This window comes from Podarcis tiliguerta (genome assembly GCF_965153285.1).
Source record: "Podarcis tiliguerta genome assembly, chromosome: 3".
Lineage (NCBI taxonomy): Eukaryota > Metazoa > Chordata > Lepidosauria > Squamata > Lacertidae > Podarcis > Podarcis tiliguerta.
Window position 1 is genome coordinate 97,753,528 of NC_139536.1, and position 22,009 is coordinate 97,775,536.

At 43.0% G+C, this 22,009-nt stretch overlaps 2 protein-coding genes and 1 long non-coding RNA gene across 4 annotated transcripts in view; 1 reads left to right on the forward strand and 2 right to left on the reverse strand.

The window, feature by feature from the left end:
- The first annotated feature begins 83 nt into the window (after positions 1-83).
- LOC310673287 (WD repeat and coiled-coil-containing protein-like) lies at positions 84-10,636 on the forward strand. Of its 2 annotated transcripts, none has more exons than XM_083431619.1 (4): positions 84-297; positions 3,390-5,308; positions 6,018-6,135; positions 9,521-10,636. In XM_083431619.1, exons 2-4 carry the CDS (start codon positions 3,413-3,415, stop codon positions 9,814-9,816), a joined length of 2,310 nt encoding a protein of 769 aa, XP_083287745.1. In that variant the 5' UTR covers positions 84-297; positions 3,390-3,412; the 3' UTR covers positions 9,817-10,636. The 2 variants fall into 2 exon arrangements, with proteins under 2 accessions (XP_083287745.1, XP_083287746.1); XM_083431620.1 differs by lacking the exon at positions 84-297 and adding an exon at positions 389-931.
- An 825-nt stretch (positions 10,637-11,461) lies between these two features.
- LOC310673462 lies at positions 11,462-13,312 on the reverse strand. Its single transcript, XR_014509039.1, has 2 exons — positions 12,260-13,312; positions 11,462-12,222 (listed from the first exon to the last, which is right to left on the reverse strand). It is a non-coding gene; the product is annotated as an uncharacterized lncRNA (long non-coding RNA).
- A 529-nt stretch (positions 13,313-13,841) lies between these two features.
- MFSD2B (MFSD2 lysolipid transporter B, sphingolipid) overlaps positions 13,842-22,009 on the reverse strand; it is a 32,505-nt gene continuing 24,337 nt past the window's right edge. The window contains exons 10-14 of the mRNA XM_083431688.1: positions 21,536-21,616; positions 18,730-18,839; positions 17,414-17,557; positions 15,363-15,539; positions 13,842-14,310 (exon numbers count right to left, since the gene is read on the reverse strand). Coding sequence (XP_083287814.1) covers positions 14,262-14,310; positions 15,363-15,539; positions 17,414-17,557; positions 18,730-18,839; positions 21,536-21,616 — 561 coding nt within the window. The 3' untranslated portion in view covers positions 13,842-14,261. The remainder of the gene's footprint in view (positions 14,311-15,362; positions 15,540-17,413; positions 17,558-18,729; positions 18,840-21,535; positions 21,617-22,009) is intronic.

Here is a 22,009-nt window from a genome sequence, read left to right on the forward strand (position 1 = left end):
GTCGCGAGAGGGCGTTTGTTAGATCATAGAGAGACCCGTTGGTGGTAAGTAGAGCGCCGTCGACTGAGGAGCGTAGACAAGGGGAGCTGACGCGAGGCGCCGGCTTAAGGCCCCGCCCCTTTTTCCTCCTACTGCCACCACCGAAGGCCAGCCAGCGCCCCTTGTGGCGGCTCGGGAGCCGAGCAGCTCCTCCTCCTCCGCTCGCGAACTAACAGGAATGAACAGAGCGCCGAGCGGGTGCGAGAAGAGGCCGATGTCGTTATCCCGATTGGCGACCGAACCGCGTCCCCTTATAAGGTAAGAGCCTCCCGCGGCGGGGGCGGGCAGGTAGGCGGGGGCGATGGAGGAGGAGGAGGGGGCGGGGCCAACGGCCTGAGGGAAAAACCCCGAGGCGCTGCGGTGGGTGTGTAACACGATTTAGGCCGCAGTCCAATACGCCTGCATGGTGTGAGTCCCGTTGAACTTCAGTTTAAAGAAAAGCAAACCCACGGGGACAGTTCTCCTTTCATGGGATCGGAAGGGATCCTGAGGATCATCTAGTCCAACCCCCTGCAATGCAGGAATAAGGCAGCGCCGGTCCCATACGGGGCTCGAACCTGCGACCTTGGGGTTATCGGCATAGCTGTCAACTTTCAGATTTGAAAATAAGGGATCAGCAGCCTTGAAAATAAGGGATCAGCAGCCTCACCTGTCCCGGGGAGCCTCGAAAATATGGGATCAGCAGGCTCAACTGTCCCAAGGACAGTCTACGGGATATCTAACAATCTGGGATAGCAGCGGGAAGCAGCGGGCAACGGTGCTGGAATAAGGGAATTCCCCGCAAAAAGGGAAGGTTGACAGCTATGGTTATCGGCAGCCCGCTCCAAACCAACTGGAGCTGTGAGTCACAGAACAGTCCTCAGTCTAGGCCTTGGGGGCCCTTCGCAATACGGTTTGTATAAAATCGTAGAATTTTGGAGTCGGAAGGAACCCCTGAGGGCCATCTAGTCCAACCCCCTTCAATGCAGGAATCTGTCGACGCGGGGCTCAAACCCACAACCCTGAGATGAAGGGTCTCGTGCTGTACCTGACTAGGCTACTATCACGCTGGAAGAGAGATTTCTGCTCTCATGCAGCAGAGTTAAGCGCGACTGCGGTTGCTCCAATCGCATTAAAAATGTCACATTGGAAGGGACCCCATCTGGTCCACATTTTGCTCAGTGTGGGGGGCTTGAATCTGCAACCCTGAGATTTAAGAGTCTTACGCTCTGCCAGCTAAACTAGTGAAGAAGCAGGCATGCGGGTTCTAACAATTATATATGCTTGTATCATTCTGAACTCCCCGAAGACTGGCAGAGCCTACAGAAAGCACCTTGCTTGCTCTGTTCGGAAAAATGTCTTGTTTGGCTATTGTATGCACTTTACAAGTTACCTGCCGCCAAGCAACTGGGTTTTTGAAAGACTTAACAATGATACCAAGGCCAGTGCAGCGTAGCATAACAAATCCAGCTGGAATTGTGTCACAAGCATAAAGCAAGAACTATGTATAGACATACCTGCTGTGGTCTATACATCAAGTCTCACACATGCAGCACTAGTTTAGTTTGCCGCCTGTTATCTGACAAAATGGGTTCTGGGCCTCAAAAGTTTATGCCACAATTTATTACTTCATAAGGTACCCCGAGACTCTTGGTTATATGTGGAGTGTATTGTCAAGTAATCACTCCTCAGTTGTCTCCCAGGACAGACAGATGCCAACCATGCATGTAGAAGACATACTAGAAAACATACGCATTTCACAGATGGGATCACTAAGGCAGACTTGGGACATATCACTGGTTTGTATCATTTTGAGTGCTCTGCATGTGTTCTGAATTCTCTACCATAGATACTCACTTATTCACCTTTAGCAAATATCTATAGTACAGGGAATACAGAACACATGCAGAGCATTGAAACTAATCCAAGCCTATGGCAGGAACGGTACAATCTGCATTATATAGTCAAGGTTTTAAACTTTTACCAAATATTTTTCTGTTGCACACTTCTCCCAGCCACTACAAACACTTTAAAAAAAAAGAAATGGGAAGGCAGCGGTACCCCAAGCAGTAAAGGTAAAGGTAAAGGTAAAGGTACCCCTGCCCGTACGGGCCAGTCTTGACAGACTCTAGGGTTGTGCGCCCATCTCACTCAAGAGGCCGGGGGCCAGCGCTGTCCGAAGACACTTCTGGGTCACGTGGCCAGCGTGACATCGCTGCTCTGGTGAGCCAGAGCCGCACACGGAAACGCTGTTTACCTTCCTGCTAGTAAGCGGTCCCTATTTATCTACTTGCACCCGAGAGTGCTTTCGAACTGCTAGGTTGGCAGGCGCTGGGACCAAACAACGGGAGCGCACCCCGCCGCGGGGATTCGAACCGCCGACCTTTTGATCGGCAAGCCCTAGGCGCTGAGGCTTTAACCCACAGCGCCACCCACGTCCCACACCCCAAGCAGTAGGGCTGATTATTTTTCAGTGTGATGGTAAACTTAGTACAAAGTGCCCCCTCCTCTCCTCAGCTTCTTATATTTGCCTTATGCAAGGCAGATTTGGGTTTGACACAAAGTATACACTTGGCAGGGAGCTGCTACCAATCCTGACTGTGGTGAGAGTACCTGTCTGACATAGATGTCAGAAAACACATCCCATCCCATCCCAAATAATTATGGGTACCGTAGTTTTGTCAAGAGTTGCTGGGATTTGTACCTCTGAGGGATGACCTACAGTACCCAGAATTCTTTTGAATGTGTTTCAAATAGGCTTTAAAGCTTTAAAGCTCTAAGGTATACAACCTTAGAGATAAAAATGGGTAATGTGAGAAGAACATCCATATTCTAGCATTTGTTAAAGTTGTTATTGTCTATTACAGTATTGTAACAAAATAATATAAATACTTTTTTTAAAATGCAAATAATACCTACTGATACATGGGCCCCTATATTCTCGGCCTTTGTTATTTTAACCCATGTGCAACTATACTCATTCCATGGGCCTATTTTATAGTTTTGTCTTTCATCTTTTTATTTTTTTATTCATTGTTCTTTCTTTTATTATATACATTGTAAAATGAAATTTAAAAAACTCTGGAAAAAAGATACATGAACCTCAGTTGTATACCGTGTTTACTTTACTCCCCTTTTTGCTTATTGTCTCAAATCACTAAATATTTTTTTAAAAAAAGATGAATGCTAGAAGAAAACAAGAAGCCTTGATGGATCAAGGCAGAGATTCATCCAGCATGCTCTTTTCAACAGTGAGCCCCAAAATGTTCCTGGGAATTTACTTTTTGTATTTGCGTCATTATATGGCATAAAGACAAATTAGCAACAGCAAAAATGTTTCAAATAATGTTTTTTGTTTGCTTGCTTTATAGATGTATTCCTTCAGAACATAAAAATGGAGTTGGGGAAAGGAAAATTGCTGAGAACTGGCCTCAATGCCTTATACCAGGCCATACATCCTGTGCATGGGATTGCTTGGACTGATGGAAAGCAAGTGATCCTGACTTCGTTGTATCAGCATAATGGAGAACCTAAATTTGGCAACTCGAATGTTGTTGGCCAGTTTGAACACGTTCACGGGCTTTACTGGGCTCCATCTTGTGCCCCAGATCTCCCTGCACTCCTTGCTATCCAGCATAAAAAACACATCACCATGTGGCAGCTGTGTTACAGTGTTTCTGAAAGAAACAAACTGATGGTTTATCAAATCAGCGAAATTGGCGAGCTGTTTCCCATCCTTCCTCAGGGGTGTGTGTGGCATCCGACAAAGGAAATCTTGGCTGTGCTTACTACGCGGGACACCTCTGTGCTACACTCGGTCCGGATCAACAACTCCAGAATAAAAGCAGATATTAAAAGCAGTGCGCTCATCCACTGTGCTTGCTGGACTGAGGAAGGCAACCGCTTGGTGGTTGGGATAGGCAGTGCCCTCCATTCCTATATTTGGGATGATGAACAGAAAACTTTGAATGCCTGCTCTTTTTGCCCGATATTTGACGTGGGAGGCTACATCTGTGCAATCGAAGCGACATTAGGTTCTCAAGTGGCGGTTGCTACCGAACTTCCACTAGATAAGATATGTAGCTTAAACGCGGGCATTTCATTTGAAATGCCATCTGAGGCTGTCGGAAACACTGTTCCCTCACAAACTTCCTTGTCAACCTGCAAAGAAGAGCTCTCAGTAGACAGTGGGAAAAAGTTAACAGACCAAGAAAAACCTGGGTCCATTGTAACTTCTACATCTTCGTCGGTGGATCTAACCCACCTCACTGCAAGCAAGCAGCAGACTGATAACAATTCTCTCCTTCATCTAAGAACTAAGGATTACTTAACAGGAAGCGGCCAAGATGCCTCACACCTGATCTTGGTGACTTTTGAAAGAAAAGTGACAGCTACCAAAAAAGTCAGCATCTCAGGGATTCTGGTCCCAGACATAATGACTTTTGATTCTAAAACTCAAACTGTGGCAGTGGCGTCCAACACTTGTAATATAATTTTGGCTTACTCTTTATCTTCATCTCACTTGCCTAACATTCAACAAATTCAACTGGAGAAAAGCGAAAGGCCAAAGGGATTGTGTTTCCTGACAGAAAAGCTATTGCTGATACTGGTTGGAAAACAGAAATTAACAGACCCGGCTTTTCTTCCATCGTCACGCTCGGACAAGTACATTCTCCGTTTGATGGTCAAAGAAATTGTGTGCAAAGAAGACTCTACTGCCTTTTCGGGGACTACCCAGGTTTGCTTTGCAAACGTACCGGTAAAAAAAGAGGGCATAGAAATTCATTCTTCAGAGCCTCATGTACTGTGTGATGGATTGCTGATGCCAGGTTGCACAGCGATCCAGTCTCCGAGAAACAGAAGAAAACTCATAGAAGAAATTAAGAGCCCTGCTAATGAGCAAAGCGTGCTGACCAATGCAGTTGACTTCCAGGAGAAAAAGATTTCCAGGGACTTCCCTCAAGTCCTGGGAAGTTTGGATGCTGAACCAACAAATCGTTCACTTGTTCTTCAAGGAATCGAAACCTCTTCAGGATTGTCAAACGTATCCATTTCACCAAACAAGCATGTGCATAGTTCTATGGATATGTCAAATTCCTCAAAAACAAACTTGCTGCAAATTGAAAAAGAACCCTCTTACACCTCTAAGCATCTGGAAAGGCTGTGCTGCAGGTTTGCAGAATTGCAGCATCAGCTTTTTGAACTAACCGAGCTTTTGAAATCGGGGAAAAAACCTCTGCTGGGATATCCATCTTCGCGTTCTCCCTCTTTTGTTAACATCACTTATCAGGTACCTTTCAAACACAAAGTACATGTATTCATGTGCTTTATTGTTACCAGCTAGGCTTAAAAATACTAGAAATCTTGCTTCCTATCTCTGGAGAGAAGCAACTTTTGTATAGCAGCATGGGCTAACACAAACTCACTGAAGGGAGGCAAACAAATTTACTGTCCACAACTAGCTGTGTGACACTAAGAGCATCTAGGGATGGGAGCCTGTGGCCTTCCAGACATTGCTGGACTACAACTCCCATCATCCCTGGCTATTGGCTATGCTGCCTGGGGCTGATGAGGTTTGGGAGTGCAACAGATCTGGAGGGCCACATCCATAGAGCAACAGCTGGGAAGGAGACCTCTGGAAATTCTCCACTGGGCTTTCATCAGTTGAAACTGCTTGGAATTCTCGTGTGCACAAACAATGCATATCTGTTGCACTGGCCTGCAGATTCTTGAATGCAGTCCCAGACTCTGGGCATCTGTTTGATTTTGGCAAGTGCTGTCCAATTTGAGTGCTTCTGCTAATTACCTGTAAAGGGCAAATTAGCAAAGAGGTGGCCTGGATATAGTTTCCCCATTCCTGGGCCAAGCAAGTGATCAGCACAGGCTGAGCTGGAACATTCAGCAAATTTAGATGCATGCAGATCAGATTTGTTGCAAGGTGCCTGGGAATGGGGTGAAATAAGTCTTGATCACGCTAGTAGTTTGTTCTTAATTTACAGAAGGATTGTTCCGGAACTGTTACACCTGAGAAGCGAGCTGTTATCCTCTGCGATGGCAAACTTCGTCTAAGTCTAATTCAGCAGATTTTCAACCTGACTCTTGTTGAAATGCAGCATGGTAAGTTCTGTTTGTCAGAAATATGGTATTTAGTGAAAATATTTGATTGATGTGGAAGGAAGGCAGTGTGCCAGTGGGAAAACAGTTGTACCTTTTATTGTGTGTGTTACATTTGGTCTAATTTAGAATTCAGAAACGGAAGTTGCTTTACATTTTTGTTTATAAGAGGCGAAGGTGCCAAGAGCCCTTTATTTTCAGCTAGGGTTTGTGCTTATTAGAAGACCATTTGGGAAATCAGAGAAGGAATACTGATTTCTTCTGCATAACTTGTACCTTCTGTGTCATTTCTCACAATATCACCTATGCTTTAGAGTAATGTTTACAGTTATACCTTGGGTTACAGACGTTTCAGGTTGCGTTTTTTCGGGTTATGGATGCGCCAAAACCCGGAAGTAACCCGGAAGTACCGGAACAGGTTACTTCTGGGTTTTGGCGGTCGCGCATGCGCAGAAGCACCGAATCGCAACCCGTGCGTGTGCAGACGTGCCACTGTGGGTTGCGGACGCTGCGGGTTGTGAATGTGCATCCCGCACGGATCACGTTCGCAACCCACGAGTCCACTGTATTTCAGTAGCAAGTGTAGAGATATTTCTGAGCATTAGCTCTGCTTTTCCTCATAGGGAATTTCGTTTTGATTACCCTTTTCCAGCTCTACAGTATCCTTTTTGAGGTGACCAGAATTATACTCAGCATCCCAAGTACAGTTGCCTAATTGCAGACATTTTACAAGTTAACAGCACTATCAAGGCCCAGTAAAAAAACAGAGTGTGCCCAATTTAGCAACACCCCGTTCCATACCCAGTGGCTTCAGCATGCTTCATTTGTTGCAAGCTGCTGCAAGAACTCCCAAATGGCATTTGGAATAATTTAAGAAAATTCTTGCTATCAATAGTGATTTTCAGATTGATTCCCCTTGCTCAATTATGAAAGTAAATCTTATAAATTGCGACTTGCCCTAATTTTCCTTGCACAATTTCAGGGTGGGTTATTAACACGTCTACAATGTGTTACATATGCTGGCTTGTTTAACTGTGCCCGCAGAGATATTTTGAAAGTCTTGTGCGGTATTGGCCTTAAGTTGAGTTCAGATAAAGCATTAAGCAGAAAGATTAAAAGTTCACATGACTGTAAAGCCTCAATCTTCTCATGATGTCACTTGCCGCAGAGTGTTACATAACCGACAAATGGAGCTGCCAGTAAGAATTGCATTTCTAGCAGTTCCTAAAATTACGGGTAGTGAATGACGTCGCCGTGTCGATATAAAATTTGAGAAGTACTGCATGACTGCTAAAAGCTGACTACACCTGTAATCCAGGAACAGTTTTACAGTTTGGAACCAAGTTCCTTTGGAAAGGCTGCTTCACGAGGTGCCGGCACAACTAGACATTTGGACCTGCCAGTTTTCGCCCTGAATGTGCTGCAGTCCTTTCAGGAGAAGGTGGTTTGGGAAAGCTGTTTGCTGCCCTTCCTGACACCTTTTACAATAATGCCCCCCTTGCATGTCTGCGAGTCTGCCTCCCTGTTTCTCCTGAACTGCTTTGCCGATGCTGGTATTATTCTATCCATGCCCTACCCCAACTCAAGCTGGCATGTACTGTCTGGTTTTACTCCCCTTCCCTATTTTACCTCCTGCATTTTAAGCCTGTGACCTGAAAAAAGCAAGCCTCCAGATGCCTCTTTAATAATAATAATAATGATGATGATGATATATTATTATTTATACCCTAAGGGATGCCGGTGGCGCTGTGGGTTAAACCACAGAGCCTAGGACTTGCCGATCAGAAGGTCAGCGGTTTGAATCCCCACAGCGGGGTGAGCTCCCGTTGCTCGGTCCCTGCTCCTGCCCACCTAGCAGTTCAGAAGCACGTCAAAGTGCAAGTAGATAAAAAGGTACCGCCCCGGCGGGAAGGTAAACGGTGTTTCCGTGTGCTGCTCTGGTTCGCCAGAAGCGGCTTAGTCATGCTGGCCACATGACCCGGAAGCTGTATGCTGGCTCCCTCGGCCAATAAAGCGAGATGAGCACTGCAACTCCAGAGTCGGCCACGACTGGACCTAATGGTCAGGGGTCCCTTTACCTTTATTTATACCCTGCCATCTGGGGTATAAATACTTTGGAATGGCGTTGGGGGAAATGGCTGCTTTTACCTGCTTTAGGAAAGCAGAGGCATGCCAAATGCTCTTAGTTCTATCAAGGCTAAGATCATCTCCACAGTGTTTCCATGCACATTCCAGGAAGAACACCCTCCACAATCTTTAGGCAGCTCACTAACATTGCTGTATCAATGGGCTGAAACTGAGATGAAAGGGAGGAGGGTCCTGAATGGTGCAGCTAGGTAGATATAGACCTTGGGCTTAACAGTCATTACACACACACACACACACAGATACCCTCCACCATTTCATTCTTTACTTCCAACATTCCTGCTGTGTTGGAAGAAGGGGGGGGGGAGAGAACCCCAAACCAAAAGCAGTTTGGTTATCCTGATTTTTTTCAGAGAAAAATACTCTTGAGCATCTGCAGCACTGCATTTTCAGACTTCGCAAAATTGTAGTGCCATCAGGACTACAAGAAAAAAAAATGGGAGCTTGCTTCTGCTGCTCAACAAGAAACATCTGAAGTCATTGGCAGCCAAGCTACAGAACAGAATTGTGGCCTTGCTTGACAACAGGAGGGACCCTGGCTAAAGCATAGAATCCAACCTTTGCTGCTGCTTAATTCTCCAGTACTGAGGTGCTGCATGCTTCTCTGTTCACTGGGCTACAAGCTGAACCAAGACATGGATGGCTGTCAGAGTGGAGTAGTCACCCCCAATTTCTGTTTGGTTTGGTTTGCTAATACTATTCCTTCCCTTGGGAGTGTTCATGTCTTACTAAGCTTGTGCCAGCCATTCAGAGAGTTTAATCACTGTATTGAAATACCACCATTTTCAATGTACAAGGTAGAAGCTGCAATGCAAGAATTGTTTGAATTAAATGCTTCCAGCCAAGAATTGCCCAAGTGTCACTTTGATACAGTCTCATTTTAAAAGTTGTCTGTGACTTAGAAGTCATGTCAAGATGTATTTCTTGCTGCTTTCTGTGTACGTAAAAATTAATCTAACATTGCTAGCTAGAAGCAGGACTTCCAGCTTGGTCCCATGACCATGGATGCCCGGGCCTGTGGGTGCCCTTCATGGGGAATTTTGTGGGTGCTCGGTTACCCAGGGCCCTGGAGAGTTGGCACCTATGGCTAGAAGTGTATTACACTGTTGGGTCTGATACCGTTAATCTAAATTCTGAATTTAGGCCAGCCAGCTACTGTCATTTTATATCGCAAACTGTAACAAAGATCACAGTTTTTCTATTATGCTCTTGAAAAATTGTATGTATCTAATGTCTTCAACAGGTTTGTCCTGGATTGTGCTCACTTCAGACAACGAAGGTTTTATTCCATTAACATTTGATGCCCTGCAGGAGATAGTCATAAGGGATGCCCACTCTAGTGATATTGCCAGCTGTAACGATAGCAGCACTGATTCTTCCAAAACACTGAAAACTATCAGTTCCACAGGTGATGGATACAGGAAGATTTCCTCCCAAAGCTTGGATCGTGATAACAGTTCTATGGAAGTAATGGGAGAACATTCTTCCCAGTGTCTGGTACAGAGTAATTCTTCAGGCCACACCAGTACGGCTTCATAACCAAATTAAAGTTGTTCCATCAGGACAGTTTGTTAGTTGTCACTTAAGACTGAAAGTTTTTACTGCCCATAATTAAAAGTTCCATTTTCATGGGGGTGGGGGGCAGGGTTCCCTGCTTTTACACTCCTATGGTGTTTCACCATTTTGTACATCTTACCTTGTCGGTCTTTTTTAAAATATAATTTACAGCTCTGCAAACTTCAGGTTATTTTAGTAATGGATCCTGGTATAGTTCTGTAGACCACATCCACATGTTTATTCAGTCTCTTATTTTATTTATTTATTTATAAAAAGTATAAATTGCCAGGGCAGTTGTACAGCAACAACCCTATTTATTAACAAATTTATATTTTCAGATTTCCTCACCAATTATGTTTCTCTACTAAACACAAAAGTCAATTTTTATCCAGAGCATTGGTCTTCAGGGGGTTTTGTCATTAGAATTTACTCAGGAGACATCTCAGTGGCATGAACACACTGAAAACTATGTTACTGGTAGTATTTATGATTCTAGAAGTGGAAATCGAGACTGGCTCATATTTATTGCTGTGCCATATAACACACTCCTCCTGCTACAGTTTCTGTATTGTTATACTAATGTATTTGTATTTTACCAGTGCCTGGAAATTTCTATGCACTTGAACAAGTGATTATTTAAATCCCCTTACAGAACTAGTCACTAATTAGAATCATGATAAGAGTAACTGCATCTAACCTTAATGTATCTCAACTGAAGTCTTCCTTCAAAATGTCGAAGAGTATGCATGTATCGAAGATAAACAATTCTAAGCTATAATAAAAAGTAGATTTGTTTAATTCACAACAGCTATGGAGACTGATTGCTGGGTTTTCTAAAGTGATATCACATACCCTAGGAGGTGAGGGGCAGAGTTAATATTTGGGAACTGGAGATCTCAAACATGATGTTTCGCTGCCTTGCAATGCTGTTTAGACCTTACAGGTGAGTGGGTTGGTGGATGTTTCAAGAAAGAAGAATGGGAAAGGGGCATATAGAACATATTAAAAACCCTAATCCATTTTTATAAAATCCTGGTTAAAATAAGATGTTTAAATAATAATGGAGAAACCTGACAGCTAATAAAATCACCTGACAGCTAATATTGCCATTATACATTTTCATTGCACTGTTAGCTATTATCTTACATATACCAAAATATTTTTTAATAAACTGATTCAGCTTCTCCAAAAAGCAGCAGCTGCTATCTCTCCTATGCTAGTCAGCTGAACAGCATGTTTTCGTTCTGGAATACGGCATGTTCTATTATAATAGTAATTGTCAAAACTATCCTCTGTGGCATTTGCAGGTTTATCAGTGGTTTGAGATGATTCCATTAATGATTTAATTTCTATACTGCTTAATAGATTAGAATTTTCTCTAAGCGGTGTACAAAAATCTGAAGCAACAACTTAAAATATTACAAAAATACACAATTACATATAAACATGTTATATAAATACAAAGTTGTGAATATATAAGCCAGTATCAATTCATTTTCCTTCTGACACACCCTTCAGCCTTTGGGTTCTCACCCAGGGTCCAAACTAACTCTCAGCTCAACCACAAAAGTCTCACAATTAGAAGACTTCCTGGAAACAGCAGGCATGTGAAGTTTTAAAGGTTAAAAAAAACGTGCCTGAAAGGCAGTTCAGTAATTTATCTTCCCTTGCAATGTTCACCTACAGGGGAGTGTTGAATGCATACTGGGGTGTGCTTTCAGTTCCAAAAGGGTTTTCACAGGTTTAAAACTGGTATGTGGCTGCTAAGGATGTATTAAGGCATCATTTTCTGTTCTGTCTTGTATTTGTGGCATCCACTACAGCTTGCTTTGCACCAAAAATGTTACTCATCTTGCTGTCCGCTGCAGCAAAATTACAGAACCTATGTGATTTCTGGCATAAATTACTTTGTCATTGTTATTCCAGCCCATTCATTTTAATGCAAAGCAAATATAATGCAAACAGGGGGGAATATAATCAAATACACATTGGTTGAAGACTAAAACCATCAACAGTGACATACCGTTCGGGACATGGGACAGATAAGCAAACATGATGTTGGTTTCCCCTTCAGCTTCTGCCAGAATTCTCTGACATCCCTTGTGGCTGCACAGAGACTGTAAAGGAGGACAAGCTTTCTTGGCAGCAGAAAGATTGAAATTCCTTGGGTTACTGTGTCATCTTTGAGACCCTTAAACAATAGAGTGGCCTAGTCTTGTATTTTGTAGGCTTAATATCCACTATGTAATGGAAGAAGCGTTTAGTTTCCACCACCTCATTCAGCTCATATATAGCTTGACAACTCCCAGATACATTAGGCTTCAGGATTAGATAGAAAAGCAACTTTTTTGCTTTGTTGTGAGGTGCAAGCAATGCCAAATAGCTTTGCTTTGTTGTGAGGTGCAAGCAATGCCAAATAGCACACTTTTAACATTTAAATCCTCAAATCTACTCATTCATTGGGCCCAGCTGATGATCTGCTTCCAATGGGTTGTGCTCCAAAATAAATGCGCCCGTTCTAAGTGTTCAGAATTTTCCCCAACCCTGTGAAAGCTTTTAAACATAAACTTACAAACACTACAGTTCATTAACAAAAATACATTCTCAATTTCTAAATATATTCAGCTATACACTCTAGCCATTAAAAATCCAACATGTACCAGGTCAGACTGAGAGAACCTGCTCTTCACTGTAAAAATAGTGCAGTTTCTCTGCTGACAGCTAAGTATCATAATGGGAGTTTTATACTTCATCATATCCAGCCAACACTGGTCACAAAGCCTGCCATGTACCATATAATCTGCCCCCAGCTTAGATTTCCTAGCAATGCTACATGCTGCATTGGATATTTTTAGCTCACTAAGAACCTACCTGGGGAGTCAATTTACTTGCAAGCAGAGGAAGACAACACATGTAGCCGTGTGCTCTGCTTTTGTATCTCTTTCTGTGTATGGACTGGCTTCAAAGTTGAAAGTTTCATTAATCTGTATTCTCAACACAGGATCAAAACATGACCTGGGAGAAATGAGTGAAATAGCACTGGATGGCAGTTACAGTGTGTCATTGGGAGACAATAACTTAGCACATTGTGAAAGAGAATGCCAATATTCTGTGTGCACAGGCAGACACAACACTGACTAATCACTCCTGTCCCAAGCATTTGGCACCTGAACGGATAATTATTTACATTATCTGGGAACTTCTGTGGAATCTGCCGCGGAGCTCATGAGCAGGTGGTGTTCATTTGGAGATGCTATTAATAGGAACTGGTGCCTCCATCTGAAGGCTGTATGCATTAGAGTCCTAGGAGCTCAGAAAAGCGCCATAGAAATTACCCAAATTGTGACTCCAATATGAAGGTGCCAGTTCAAAACAACAACAACAGAACCTCCACATGAACACCTGACTACAAAATCAGTGGTGGACCATGTGGTACTCCTGAAGAGTGTCAGCTATTTGGTGCAATAACCTCTGAAAGTCTTGAAAAATATGGTTTTCACCTGGTTAGCTATTATTTAAATAAACTACCTCCAGCCCTCTTGCACACACTGTCATACCAAGAAATGCCAAACGTAGTAATGCAACGGAGTGGCAATTGTTTGAACCCTTGATTTTGAAGAGCCACACTCAATATTATTATCTCCAGGTACCGTAAATAATCACGGAGCTAGCTGTTTACTTGGAATAGCAAATCTCCAACATTTTACAGGAGCAAAGACACAATTAAAGGTTTTGCTCTTTTCTTTTCTTTTGGAGCATCGTGCTGGATTACAGATGCTCTTGCTTTGTCACAGCCTTAATTTCATAGTTTAAATATGGGCTTGAATTTAAAAAGCACGTGAAAAGCAAGCCTTTCTAATTGGCAATATGTTTTTGCACAGAGCCACTTTTAATGGGACATAACCAAGTGTCTATAAAAGTCTTGATTTAGATAAGCAGAAGGTGCAAAACATTACATTTTAAAATCATGAAAACAAGCCGACACTTTGAAGGGTTGATGAAGAAAAGAAGAGCCCCCCATTTTTATTTTTGCTCTAATCGGTTATTTATAACAAATTGTGAAAGGGGGTTGTTTGACGAACAGAGAGTCTGCGTAGGCATGGATAATGTGACCTCTTAGTTGAAATTTTGAGGACTACCCATCCTTGGAGACAGACCGTCGGGTGATGCTTAGAAGGCAGCTTGTTTTCCAATCCTCAGTATAGCTGTAGATCAGCGGAAAGAGCAGGAAGCAGTTTCCCCAAGTTCCAAGCATTCCTCTCCAAACTATGCTTCAAGTTACAATGTGTTTTGAATTCATTTAGCCTTGATAAATAGATGTGTGTGTCATCCGTGAAATAAAGCTTCGGTGGAATAAGGAGCAGCCTTTTATCCCACAAAGCGCTGCTGCCTGGTTAGGTTTTCGTTACCACAAGCTGTTCCGGCTTTCAAAGAGGAGTGATTTCTTCATTCTCACAGATAATGCTTAGACGATGCCTGTTTTAAAAAATGCAAAAGAACCACACATGAAGAAATGTGGTTTCTGTGTTTGACGTTGTAACATAAGTGCTAAGACAATGACATCTAATAAAGGTAAAAGGTAAAGGACTCCTGGATGGTTAAGTCCAATCAAAGGTGACTATGGGATGCGATGCTCATCTTGCTTTTCAGGCTAAGGGAGCTGCATTTGCCCACAGATAGCTTTCCGGGTCATGTGGCCAGCATGACTAAACTGTTTCTGGTACAATGGAACACTGTGACAAGTGCCAGAGCGCACAGAAACGCCGTTTACCTTCCCGCCACAGCGCTACCTATTTATCTATTTGCACTGGTGTACTTTCAAACTGTTAGGTTGGCAGAAGCTGGGACAGAGCAACAGGAGCTCACTCCGTCACATGGATTCGAATTGCCGACCTACCAAACAGCAAGTTCAAGAGGCTCAGTGGTTTAGACCACAGCGCCACCTGCATCCCCTGGACCCAGCCTTTTTGAAGTGTTTCGTTTCAGTTATGCATCATCTGAAATTGTTCCTGAGGCATTAAGAACCTGGCAACTATTCTTCCATGCTTTTGTAACTTTCAGGGCGGTTACATGGTCCTGCCCCTTAGTAGTATTTGAAGTGGCAGCTTGTAGCTCAGAGGTGGGGAATGCTTTTGGCCCGGTGGGGCCTCTCCCCTACTGCTGCTTTAGAGTGTTGATGAACCCTCCAGAACACTGTAGAAGGTGGCCCTGAGAAGTGCAGGGCAAAGGGGCAGTTAACAAAAATCACTTTCCTTTGCAGCTTTGCACTGAAATTATTAACAATGCAAAAATGCAATAGCAGGGCATTACATCATACCATATAGAAAGCCTATAGAGCCTCTGCTGAAATGAAGCCAGAAAATGCTGGTAGTCAAGCAATGCAGTATGATTTTCAAAGTAAAAGACTTTGTTTTCTAGGTCAGTAAAGGGGTTCTCTGTATGCAGCATAATACAAGGTGTTTGCTTTTGAAATAGCCTATCTCTTCCATAGTGAGCATTAAGAGAATCTGTTGTAGGTACATACTTACCTTCGTCTTTCAAGGGCATGTTTTGTTTCCTTTCGAGTTTCTTCATTGATTGGATAGAAAAAGAGTATAAACAAGCCTAATGGCACGAGAAGAGATGGGACTGCTCCAACCAAGACTTTCAGCATGATAACAACACTGCGAGACTGTTTGCACACCCCTGATTTGAAGCCTGCAAGACTATTAAAAAAATAAATACATCTGTTACAGTCGTATCTTCATACTACTATTTACTGTGTGTGTGTATGTGTAACCTCTCTCACCCACAATGTAGAGCCTTCCCCATAATTCCCCCCCCCCCCCCGGGGGTTTCACTGGCTCCTTGGTATCATCTCAGCTTCCTTGGAGATTTTTTTTCTTGCTGATGCCAGATCTGAGTAATGAAGAAGGTAGGGGCTTACAGATGAAACATAGTCACGTTTTTACCTCTCGCTGTGGTCAAGACTGAAGCAATGAGCCAATGATTACCGACATTCTGTAGCCGAAATCTTCGGCAAACCAGTTTCACATTGTGGATTAATTTATTTCACCTTGTACATGGACATGTATTTATTAACCTTTGTATCCTATGAAACTTTTCTGGCATTTTTAAGCAAGCAGAATGCAGTAGAATGCATTATCTGCTAGAAATTTTGTGAACTATAAGTTCCCTGTCTGCAGACACTAAAGCAGGAGTAGAGCATGTTCACTGCAAGACTTAATTTTAAATTGTCTTGCACTAAAAATTGCATGTGGAGTCTTTGCTACTCACTCAAATACTAGCTGGATTTTGTGACTTTTTAACTGATGTACTTCCTATTTCACATCAAAATGCACATTCAGGCAGTTCAATGGAGCTCTGATTAAATTTGCAATATAAATGCACAGGGGTCCACAAACTTCAGATGGCTGTGGTAGCAACCAAAAGGAGCAGAGACTTTACCCAACTTCAAACTGCATCTCGGAAAAACACAGTGCAGGATTAAGGACAGTCCTATTTCCCTCCTCCCTCTCTAAGCTTGGGTATAGGGAAGGTATAAGGAATCACCTTTGCAGTTACACAGAGCCTCTGGAGGCCTCTGACCAGCTCTGGGGCACAACATCACTGTTGGAAGGATTTCTACACACTTGGGAGTGGATCCATTTGATAAAGAGGACTGAGGCTTGTAGTTTGTGCTTGCTTCAAAAGCCCAGTATAACTGTGGGGATGATACCCAACCCCTTTCCCCACTTTCAAGGTCAGTAGGGAAAGGTGAGACTCATCATACTAGCCATGGAAAGTGGAATTGTACATCTCTGCGGGTTCGCACAGCACCCCCAACAACAATTTGTACATGTGAACTGCTTTGAGGTTTTCTACAATCGAGCAGCATATAGATTTTATGAAATAAATATAATTTGACATGTAGGAATTTGTCTCCACACACTGCTTCCAAGCTGTTAAATGAGTGTTGTTGTTTTTAACCCTCATTAGGAAAGAGCCACAATCCACAGCTTGTATATTCCAAGTAGGTTGAAAACTAAGCAGGGCTGGCTTTTGATTTCAAAATGGCTTTTTGTATCAGGGAAACAAATATTAATTTTCACATTTAGATTCCACTCGGAATGTCATTTGAGGGTCTCCTGCTGCCTATTTTTACAACACGGCAGGTATGCAATCTGAGAAATCGAGACTCGCCTAAGCTCATCTAGTGAACCTCTCTTTTTTGTATTTGTTTGTTTTTCTTTTTGCCCAGCAAACCTCATGGTGAGGATTTTAACTTGGATGCTCCTCAGACCTAGTTTGACCCTTTAGCCACCTCATTTGCCTGGCTCTCACTAGGTTTGATACTCAGAGATTCACCACTTCCTGCTTACTGATGCTCCTGGGCGTGGATGCTGGTTCTAGTGGTAAGAAGAGCCTTGAACTATAAGTGATACTGAGAGTTTAACTGAACAAACCCCACATTAGTTTACCATGCCCTGGGTTCCTATGAACCTAAAAGAACCCAGATACTGACACATGGATATTTATAATGTGGTCCTATATCTATGTCTGGAGCAACCATGTGTGTGTGTGCGTGTGTTTTACTCACTTCAGACTAGCTGCAGAAATTCCTAGTCCAATCCCAGCTGACATCTTATAAAAAAAGGTATATGAAGCATAAAAGATGGTTTCATGTCCTACTGAATTAGGATTCTGCACCCGAAAGTAGTCGACGACATCGGGCAACATGGACCTTTAACCAACCAATGAAAATAATTACACATCCATTAGATATTTCTGGGAAAAGATGTGACATTTTAATGAGCAGCATACAGTACTTTAAAAGAAAGACATTTTCATATTTTGTGGCACAATTAATAAATATTATACCACTTATGTAAAACATGGAGGGTTTACAAACTAATTAGGTCAGGTCAGGTAGGAATCCCGAAGCAATTAATGATCTCGCAGGTTAATGGATAGAAACTTAACACTGGCAGAGGTTTGCTATTCTGGAATAAGCATGAGGGAGGGAGGCTGGGACTGCACTCTTGATTAACATCAAATTTAATTACTTCTGCTGATAGGTTAGTGATGTCTAGAACAACAGAGAATAAAACTGAATGAGTGTAGCATATTCCCCAGGAGGACTTTTGTAATGAGTTACAGTAAGAGACATTTGTAAAACCTCTCAAGCCATTACGAGAGAGATAGAGCTAGAGAGATCCCAAATATCTATGCTCCTAACAAGATAGCAGATTTTCAAAGCATTTGCGGGTATTGTACTGGCTGAAAACCAGTGAGACTCTAAAGAAAGTTCATTCCTCTGTTTGACCAGCTCTTTGATCTGCTCTCAACCAATACAAATTATGTTGTACGTTTATTATTATGTTCCCATAAACCTTTTTACAAATGCAATAGCCATCTTAAGGTGCCTGGCTGTGCTCTCTATAGGAGATGAATAAATGTAAGTTTAAGTCCTTCTTAGGGATGCCTAACATTTCAAGGAAGTATTAATATGGCAGAGGCTGCTTCTCCTAAGGTGAGGGTTAAAGAGAGAAACAAGACATTTGTGCAACTCTTCTCACATCCCCTTTTGCATATTTCCACACTCAATCTCTTATCTATGCTAGGGGGGAAATAGCATGAAAAGTGGCTTTTAACTTCAGCTTAGGAAGCTGCTTTCACTGCGTGCAGGCGAAAAAGAGCTGGCCTGTGAGTTTGGGCGAGTCAAAAGTCTACTGTGATACACTGCTCTTTTTCTTAGTGCCCTGATACAAGGCACAGGTAGTATACCTTACAGATACTACAAAGTCTGATGTCCCGCACATCCTACTGTGTAACAGATATTTCCTTTTAAATGCCGATAGCAGCTGATTTTGTACCTGGTACACATATGCACACACACCTATAAGACTGTCCTACCATGGCAACAGCAAAGAGGCTGCAATGCTAATCCCTGAAACACCAGCCGAAAGGTAGGCAACAGCCGGTTCTGGAAAGAACACCAGCATGGTCGAAGCGGGAATCATCAACTGGAAGAAATGGAAATCGGGAGAAATGTGTATGGTTAGATCAGCGTTACTGTGGAGTTGAGAAACAGGAGTGCAGGAGTGGGGGACCTGGCTCCCATTTGGCCTGCAACGCTGTATCCTACAAATGGTGCTCACCTGCCTCATACCTGCTATGTCTGATGTGGATCAGGTACGGACTTTGTTATAAAGGAACAGCTGACAGCTTAAAGGGAGCGTCTGATTTGTTCCTTTGCAAGCAGGGCTCCCTGCCAGTTCCCATCTGCTGAGCAATGCCGACAGGGAACTCTGCTGAGATCGGGTGCGCTAAGAAGTTCCCTGTTGGGAACTCCCTAGGAGAGAGCCTGAGGAGGCTGGAGGATGCAGTCTGGGTCCAAAAGGCTTCTTCCAGTGCTCTGAATCCAAACCGCTTCCCTTGCACCTGCAACCCTGCCCTCGGTGGTGGCATGGGTGCTTTGGTGGAGGCTTATATCACCAGTTAGTGGATCCCCTGTCCCTGAGGATGTCCCTTGGATCGTGACAACTGCTTGCTTTTTAACCATTTAGTCTTAAATTTATCCAAGCATGGGCACCTGGACCTTAACTACTCTAAATCGAAAGGTTGGCTACCTTCCCCGCAAACAACATCCAGAATTACTAAGCCTAGTCTTGCACCAAATGCAGTATTGTAAGCCTAAGATCAGTTGATGAAAATAATGCATTTGGTTTGCCGCTCATGAAGCTTGTGTTTTTTTTAATGGAACAGGGTGGGCATTCAGGGAAGACCCTGATTTTTGCGTCTGTATGCAGGTAGAAATATGACCTGCTTAAGCCTTTTGTCATTTGGAAAGACAATTACGGGGAGAGCTTCACCTGTTGACACTCTGAAGTCAAACCTCTTATTATGGGTGTGGGGGCCCTGATTTATTTTGAGGCCCTCCGCCCCACCTGCAGAAGCTATAAATCTGCACACAACAGACACACCTGTGCTTCCTATATGCAACATGTGATCATCCACTCAAGACGTTAAAGATGCAGGCTGTGTTTGCTGCAGGGGAAATCATGGACTTCCTGCCTCTGCTTCACACAGTGCATCTCGTATCCACCACAGTATAGAACACACCCAGTTTGCTCTGTGAGGAAAATATCTGCCAATCCATGTTGACACCATATCTTTCTAATTTTATAACTTCTTATAGGTGTGCATGGGCCAGACATTTCTGGCTCATGCTCCCCATGCTATGCAAGCATCAAATATATACAGTTGTACCTTGGATCTCAAACGCCTTGGCTCCCGAACAAATCGGCTCCCGGACGGTCAAAACCCAGTAGTTAGTGTACCGGTTTTCGAAAGATTTTCAGAAGCCAAACATCCGACGCAGCTTCTGATTGGCTGCAGGAGCTTCCTGCAGCCAATCAGAAGCTGCACTTTGGTTTCCAAACATTTCTGGAAGTCAAGCATACTTCCGGAACGGATTCTGTTTAACTTCCAAGGTATGACTGTACATAGCTTAACAAGCTCTGCTTATAAGCTCTGCCTAACCATTCATAAGCAGACACTCAGCTAGACAGCTTTGCCTATAATGACCAGTGTTTCTAAAACGAAAGAGTCAACAACCAACAGAGCTCTGAATGAGAAATACACATACTTTGATTAGTCTGTAATACTCAGCAATAGACCTTGTTCCACCACAAGAGAGCACTCCAACAATACAAGATTGCCATGTGCACAGATTAAGCACAGCAGCAGTGTTTACCGACTTTGAAGCCAAAGCACCCAGATATTTATAAACCAATAGTGCCATAAAATGGGATTTTCTTGTAAAGAAGGAGTATGACCCAGCATTCTAGAGGCTCACACTAATATTCTTAAAAGCTTTGCTAGCATAAGCAGAGAAGCAGGAAATAAATTCACGGCTGATGTATCTATGCTCTTTGCAGACAAATGATTGTAGGTAGTGCTTGCTCTTAGCCTTCTCGTTAATTGTAACAGAAAATCTGCACTTACCAAGTATCTTCCTCCCTGACACAGTTCAGGAACTCCTGATATGCACAGATTTTATAATTAGCTCATTTGGGTAAGCAATTCTATGATATTCTAAACCAGAGTGGTGACAGAGAACCTTGATTAAAGGCATGAGAGAATAAGCCCTTAGGAAAATAAAATGCTCTAAGACTTCATGTTATAAATTTCAGAAAGATAAAAGTACCAGGTTGACCCATTTAAGAATGTTCTATGTGTGCTTTATACTATACCAGCCCAAATCAAGCAGTTTGCCATCGTCAACATTCCCTGTAGTTAAAATTAATCAAGATTTCCCTTATACTGGATTAAACAATGGCTTAAAGGGAAACACTGGCTAGTCTCTTGAAGACTGCAGGAAAGAATGCAATGTTACCAGAAGTAGCCTTTAATTAACCTTGCGTTATATAAGCTACATCCTACCTATCAAGGCAGAGTATAGCTCATAGTGTGAAGAGGAGAATGATCCAATCCAATGTAGGAGGGAATGCAGGAAAAATGAAGAAAAATCTGAACGATAACCAGAAATTGGGAGCCCATATTGGCCTGGCTAGGAAAAGAAGCACAAAGGCCAAAAGGGAGAAGGTGTCTCAAGTTTCAAAAGCACTGTTAAAAATGTTTGGTGCAATCCCAGAAACGGCTATTTCTAAAGAACAAAAATGCCAGCTTGCATTTAGTGCCTCAGTTGCTTACTTACTGATATCCCACCCGCAGTAGTCTTTTTGCCGTACTTGTTCAGAAACCATTGCCAGCATGGAACGCTCAGTGCTGCAGATATCTATGAATGATGAGAAAAACCATTACAGGAGAAAGTATGCTTCATATCAAGGGGATCAAGGAAGCACCATATGAATAATTGCACACATCACAAAAAGGGAAGGGCACAAACTAGGCCATATGGGTTCACCGCAAAGCAGTTCTCATAGAATCATAGAACTGTTATCTAATCCAACCCCCTTGCAATGCAAGAATCCTGCCCAAAACCATCCCTGGGTGGACTCGAACCACCAACCTTCTGGTTAAAAGCCAGACACACTAACCCACTGCACCATCTCTATCATGTGAACTCAATAAACATGGGTCAAAAAGCTGATCAGAGAGTTAGCAAATAATGTTTTTAAAACGCAAATCAAACTCAATGAATTTCACATCCTGCCCAACTTCCTAGCTG